At 50.3% G+C, this 6,601-nt stretch overlaps 3 protein-coding genes across 3 annotated transcripts in view; 2 read left to right on the forward strand and 1 right to left on the reverse strand.

Moving 5' to 3' along the window:
• Positions 1 to 700: 700 nt before the first annotated feature.
• Positions 701 to 1,905, forward strand: C922_04367 (hypothetical protein; the record flags this gene model as incomplete). The annotated part of the gene is made up of 6 exons (XM_008819950.1): positions 701 to 758; positions 926 to 997; positions 1,249 to 1,322; positions 1,416 to 1,516; positions 1,657 to 1,713; positions 1,863 to 1,905. The coding sequence occupies 6 exons, from the start codon at positions 701 to 703 to the stop codon at positions 1,903 to 1,905; spliced, it is 405 nt and encodes a 134-aa protein (XP_008818172.1).
• Positions 1,906 to 2,306: 401 nt separating this feature from the next.
• C922_04368 (hypothetical protein) lies at positions 2,307 to 4,081 on the reverse strand (the record flags this gene model as incomplete). Its single annotated transcript, XM_008819951.1, has 7 exons — positions 2,307 to 2,414; positions 2,605 to 2,765; positions 2,947 to 2,996; positions 3,185 to 3,301; positions 3,487 to 3,607; positions 3,756 to 3,846; positions 4,025 to 4,081. The coding sequence occupies 7 exons, from the start codon at positions 4,079 to 4,081 to the stop codon at positions 2,307 to 2,309; spliced, it is 705 nt and encodes a 234-aa protein (XP_008818173.1).
• A 1,807-nt stretch (positions 4,082 to 5,888) lies between these two features.
• C922_04369 (hypothetical protein) overlaps positions 5,889 to 6,601 on the forward strand; it is a gene marked incomplete at both ends in the record, with an annotated part of 7,058 nt that continues 6,345 nt past the window's right edge. The window contains 3 exons of the mRNA XM_008819952.1: positions 5,889 to 5,981; positions 6,133 to 6,261; positions 6,396 to 6,454. Of these exons, the coding sequence (XP_008818174.1) occupies positions 5,889 to 5,981; positions 6,133 to 6,261; positions 6,396 to 6,454 (281 nt within the window). The remainder of the gene's footprint in view (positions 5,982 to 6,132; positions 6,262 to 6,395; positions 6,455 to 6,601) is intronic.

Consider the following 6,601-nt stretch of genomic DNA (forward strand, 5'->3'; position numbering starts at 1 on the left):
TTCAAGAATTAAGTTGTATGTTGTAATCCCAGCACTTTGGGAGGAGGATCACTTGAGACTTGAGCCCTGGACTTTGCGATTAGAGTGATCTATGATTGCACCACTGCACTCCAGCTTGCATGACAGAGGAAAACTCTGTCTCTAAAACATAAAATTAAAATTAAAAAAAAACTCCCCAGTTGGCAGGTGTTGCAACTCTTGAGTAAAAGAAAAAGGAAGAGGAAGAGGAAGCGAAAAATCCATAGATCTCAGGGTCATGGGTCATTATACTATGGCTTGCACCCATCTGTGCGTCTCCACCATCTGGTTCGACGGTTGAAGGGCGCATAGAGAGGTCGCATACAGGTGGCATACACGCGTGTTCATGTAATCACATATGGCTCAAGCCATATACACGTTCCGGCGTGCCCATGCGACAACCTGCTGAGGGAAGAAATCACCTGCGTGGACACGGCGCGGCTTGGGAGAGCCCCGGCGAGAGGACCCCCCTCCCACGAACGAAGGAATTACAGAGAGAGGTGGATCTGACGCGCGGTTGGGCCCAGCGGTGGAGCGGCACGACAGCTGCAGGGACGACCAATACTCTCCACAACACCCCGCGTACCTTCCTGCTGCCTCTGTAGGGAGAGTAGTCCCCTGCTGAAGCTCCATTGTCCCGCCCCCACACTTATCATCATCATCGTAAAAAGGAAGAATCACAATGTCGTATGCATTTTGTCCAGTGTACCACGTGAACATTAACCAGCCGCAGAAGGAAGGTAGGCGGAGGGACCTCCAGAGGATGCATTGAGGGTCCATGTTCGTGAGTACCTTCTCCACGAATGTATTATCAGTCGGGTCAGTTAAAACATATGCGTTTGTGTGTGGGTGTATATTCGTGTGTTCATGTGTGCTATTCCCTTCCCCCCTTCTGCCCTTTCTTCAGATTTGCTTCGGTTCGAAACATCAGCCGTCGACAGTTACAGGCATTACAAGGAAATTGAGACACGCTCGCGGAGTAAGTTCTTCCTCCGTGGTGAGGTGGAGTCCTTCGCGCAACTGCGTGAAGTTGTGCACAAATGAGTGTCTCCCCCCGGGGAGGGCTCCCTCAACAGATAAGGTCACCCGACTGACTGGAAAGATTGCCTCCATTTGATTCTTTTTCGATTCCCCATTGGATTCCTTTTCTTTTCCCCATTGGATTCCTTTTCACGTCCCCCTTTTTTTTCCCTTTTCGCTTCCCCTTTTTTTTCCCTTTTCGTTGCCCAGTCCGCATAAGCCTGGTGATCACCCTCATCTCGCTGCTGGCGTTCGTCACGTGGCAGTTCCGAGAGGACAGGACGGTATGGATGCACACAGGAGTGGTAACATGGCACCGCTTCGTTACACCACGGTCTCGCCGCACCACCGTTTCGCTGCTTCCACCCCCTCCGCAGGTATTGGACACCATCAACAACATCCCCCTGATGCTGTTTGTCTGTCTCTTTTTCTTCCTCATCATAAAGCATTACTACAAGAGTTTGTTTAAGTCGAAGGGGTGAGTAGGACCTAGCCGATGGAGAACGACCGCCACTGCAATTGCTGAGGCGAGGATGACCACTTTCTTTGCCAACGGGACGACGATGACCCCCTTCCGCTGACCATTACTATAACGCCATTTCTCTTCCCCCCGCGCAGCTACATAAAGAGCCTGAACAAGACGCTGAAGGGGTTTAACCTCTACCTAGACAATAAGTGAGTCTTTCTCTAACGCGACGAAAGGGGACAGTGGGACGCCGCAACGAGGCAGCACTGACCACGCGCTCGTCCCAGTTATGCATCCCATGTGTTCTCATTCCACTCATATTCTTTTTTCACCTCTGTTTTGTTTCTCCCCCGTGTAGAAGCCTAAAGCTGTGTGTTATCGGCAGCTTCTCGAAGGAGTAGTGCCCCGCTGTGCGGGGGAAAGACGGTATAGTGGGATCATCGAAAGGATTAGTCCTCTTTGGTGAGGATCCACCGTAGGTCAAGCTCTCCCAACACATTTCACATATGCGAAGAAGCATCCGCGTGTAGGTGTGTAACGCCTTTCCACGGGTCAAGAGAGTCCTTCCCCCTGCCAAAGGAGGTTTTGATTTATGACAGGATACCATTACAGTTCTTTTGTTCTTTTATTTAATTTTTTTTTTTTTCTCTTTTTTTTCCTTATTTTTAATCATTTCCATGGTGAAAAAAAAAACTCCAAATGGGATAGCCGTTTCGTGGTGGTGTAGGAGAGGACAACATCTTCCGTTCCGACGTTGGCTGCCCCAATCGATCCGTCATCTCTCCTCGTACCGACGAACCCATCATAAGTGGACGTGCTTAATCTTTCGGATGTACTTGTGTGCGATGTCTTCCCCCAGGGTGTTTACCACTCGCTCGAGGAAGTTGTATCGTTTCTTGTCCCGAAATTCCTGCAAATGGTGCAGCAGCGATGTGAAGCGATGAAGTGGTGAAGCGGTGAAGCTACGCGGTGGAGAAGCTACCAGGTCAATAAATCGCATGACCACTAAACCGCATGGCGACTAAACCGCATGGCGACTAAACCGCATGGCGACTAAACCGCATGGCGACTAAACCGCAGAGCCACTAAGCCACCCTCACCTGGCGGTACTCCAGGACCAAGTCATTTATTTTTCCCATGGCTTCTTTCATCCTCTCCTTCTGTTGCTCCCGCCGGTACCACTCCTTCTTCCCCACGACCATGTTGTCGCAGAAGTGGCTCGTGCCAGTGTAGAAGTTCTTGTGCCACACCCAGGGGAGGTCTGCCAATGGAGGGAAGTGGAACCGATCGAACGGAGTAGAAGCAATGGGAGGAAGTAGAACCGATCGGGTGGAGATCGGTACTGATTGCCAGCCCCTTCGAATGGATCACGGCATATCCTGGAGGAACATAAACGTGCCACTCCTTCAGGGCAGCTCCTCAGGGGACCCCTGAGCACTTACCGTGCATGTAGTACTGCTTCTCTATGTCGGCCCTGTACCGCCCGGAGAGTCTGCGGGGAGGGAAGGAAAAAAAAAAAAAAAACAATGGAGAAAACGAATACAAGACAATACAACAAAGCAGAGTTCACCACTCGGTTACTTATGTTGTTCTGTGCTTTGTTTGACACTGCTTCGTCTGACGCTGCTTAGTCTCTCTCTCCGCTTCGCTTCCCTTTTCTTTTCTCTTCTCGCTGCTCACACTGGGGGGTGGAAGTTTCCCAACTCATCCTTGGAGGGCAGAATCGCGAAGGGGACGTCGTAGGCCTTCCTGCTTCCTCGGACGTAGCACTTGAGCGGGTCGAAGCGCTCCGGGTTTCTGCGAGGGGGATGAGAAGGAATGGGATGGTGGCGTGGAGCAGGTAGCGCAGGGGGAATCACAAAATGGCGGTGACGGTGGCGCTGCTCCCTATTGTGTCACTGATGTCACTGAGGTCAATGGAGATGAAGGGCGAGCCGATCCTCCGCTTCTCTGCCCCTCCCACTGCGGGCACGGGTCGGTACCTAGACTCCCAATTGTCCAGTCGGTACTTCTTGTCCTTGTTCAATTTGACATACGGGTTGAATGTCGGCTTGAATCTGATTCGGTCGAAGCAGTTGTATCCGTAGGGTCTCCTGGGGGTGCCTGCCAGGTGGCCGCCGTGGAAAAGAGTATTGTGTGGAGGGGCCATTAGGCCAAACGAGATAGTGCGGCGGCGGCACAACTGCGTAGGGGCACCAGAGTAGCCTTTCGGACTGAGCCGCCTCGCCAACCGAGCATCGCCTTCACCCACCTGGGCATTCGTCCATATACCGCGGCTTCTTCTTAAACTGCTCGAGGATGACGTAGCGAGACAGGTATGGCACTTCGCGCAGCTTTCGGTCCTTGGATGGGAAAAAAAAAAAAAAAAGAAAGCAAAAATAAGATAAAATAAAATAAGAAGGTAAAATAAAATGAAACAATAATTACCCAACGCAGATGCATACATGTACGTATGGATGTGTCCACCCCCCCTAGTGATGTCCACATGTGAGTAGGACGATTCGTCCCTCCGTTGCTTACTATGGCGGTAAAGTAGGCCCTGCGCTGTCCACCCAATTGGGGGCATCTTCCGATCATCTTGGAGGTGGAAAGAAAAAATGATCGCCCGTTTGTGTGGCAAGTGGAGGGGGTGGGGTTCCCGCACTGCTGCGCCGCTTGGAGGTGTGCGCGCGTGGCGACAACTTTGCAGTTATCTTCATAGCAGCTTCGTCACAACTTTGCAGTTACCTTCATAGCAGCTTCGTCACAACTTTGTAGTTTACCTCGTAGCAGATTCGTGACAATTTCCCGCCAAGTCTTACCAATTCTTGGTCAAACGCGCGTGGCACATATGACGGAGATCACCCCGGGGGGGAAGATCGAGGCTGAAGCGATCACTACCTGGATCGCACTCAACTGTGTTTACATGCGCGTATGCGAGCCCCCCACTAAAAAAAAAAAAAAAAAAATCCCGAGGAACCGACACAGAGGGGGGGGCTAAACGTGGAGAGGAAAAAACTCCTTCCCCCGGGGGATAAACATAAAGATTGTAAGCAGATATTTTGGCGAAATTAAAAGAGAGCACGCGATGGAAAAAAAAGAGAAAAAAAGAACAAATGGATTCCACAGAGTAACGCATGAGGAAAGTATCACAAAGTATCCCCATCACTTCACGAACGTATCCTTATCGTATCGTGAACGCATCCGAACGGCTTGCGCGACCTACGCGATGATTTAAAACGCATCGGCGCGCTGCCCTCTGATGAAGGCAAACTCACCCATCAGTCATCATTCCCAAACATCTCGAATAGTATATTATATATATATTTTTTCCTTTTTGCATCTCATTCTATGAATATCAGAACGTGCTTCCTTGACAAGGTGCATGAGAATGTAGCCCTCAACGCATGTTGTATGTGGGTGACTTTTCCGCTGGTGTTGACTTTGTTCCATTCGCCATTCTTTCCTACATTTTTTATTTGGTTTGGGGATCCCTCTATCGCCTGACCATGTTCATATTTTTTTTTTTTTTTTTTTTCTCATAATTCCACCTTGATAGAGAGGAAGAGGGAAGTTACATCAAGCTTCTTTGCGTGAGTGATTATGAGTTGTATGCGACCCTCTTGGGAGAGTTCTACCACACGGTTGTGCTTCCCAAGAGGGCTCTTCCTGTTTGATCGTGAATGTCCTTCTTCCCCCCCGCGTTCATGACTTTTTTTGTCTTCCCAAATGGTGCACATGTGATTTATGGCTCTATGGCTGTTTTCTCCGTTCCTCCGACTGTTCCATTCTTCCTACTTTTACATTGCTCAAACTTTTGCATTTCTCCGACTGCTCCATACCTGCCACTTCTGCATTCCTCCACTGATTGCTGCCCATTTTTTCTAAGGACAGCAGCGAGGATTGTACGTGGCTTTCGTGTTTGTCCATGCGGTGAGGAACGCGCAGTTGTCTCGAAACATAAACGTACGGGTCTGTGTAACTGCCTTCCCATTGGGGAAGGGGAGCACATCGGTTGATTCCAACCACTCAAGCAAGACAATCTTCATTGCTATTCCGTCGCGCTTCCATAACGCAAAGGGGAAAGGAGTCTCCAAATGGACAGTTTAGCTTCCCCCATTTGCATGAACACGTGCAGGCACAGTGGAGCCCAGATTGGTGTGGTCCCTTTGAGCGCATTAATATGACTGTTAGGGGAGAGGCCCGCCCAGCAGAGAAAAGGAGAAAGGGGGCCCTGGGCTGCACGAGACGGAACGGGCTCGTTAGGACCTAATAAAACGGAGTAGGTCTGGAGAAGCCCAGTAGGATCTAGTAAAACAGAGTAGGATCTGGAAAAGCCCAACACGATCTAGAAAATCCCTGTACGATATAGAACAACCGACTTAACGCTCCCCCGACGTGCACGATGGAGGGACACACGGAGTACGAGTTCAAGGACAACCTAATCATAAATATCATCCGGACGAACGACGTGAAGAGGCACTTCTACAGCTACACGGTAAGTTAGAACATGGAGAGGAAGTGTGCATACGGCAGCGTAGGGCGGCACATGTGTGGCGGTGTGTGCAGGCGTGCTTCACCACGTCTGTGCCGTCCAGTCGGTTCAACTCATCGATCAATCTACTCACTGCGTCCTGTCCGCCCCTCAGGAATACGTGCTCGAGTTCAAAGCCCTGAACAGCCAGAAGGTGCTGAAGAAGAGATTTTCAGACTTCGTGACTTTTTACGAGCAGCTGAAAAATGAATTGCTAGACAAGTTTAGCGAATATCTGGAGAAGGTACGTCGCCGATCGGGGGTATTCCCCAGTGGGGGATCCTTCCTTGCCGGAGAAGTTACCATCAGAGGAGCACTTCCTTTTGTGAGTAGTCACCTAATTTTTCTAATACTTTTTTTTTTTTTTTCCCACATCAGATCTCCGTTTTGCCGTCAAAGAAGGTGTTCGGTCGACTGAACTATAACTTTGTGGAGGAGTAAGGCGCTGCATGGGAGGGATGCACTCAGAGGAGGGGCACCTCTTCACCGCGTCCTCTCCTAACCGCGTCCTCTCCTAACCGCGTCCTCTCCTAACCGCGTCCTCTCCTAACCGCGTCCTCTCCTAACCGCGTCCTCTCCTAACC

The sequence above is a fragment of the Plasmodium inui genome (assembly GCF_000524495.1).
Source record: "Plasmodium inui San Antonio 1 unplaced genomic scaffold supercont1.22, whole genome shotgun sequence".
NCBI lineage: Eukaryota > Apicomplexa > Aconoidasida > Haemosporida > Plasmodiidae > Plasmodium > Plasmodium inui.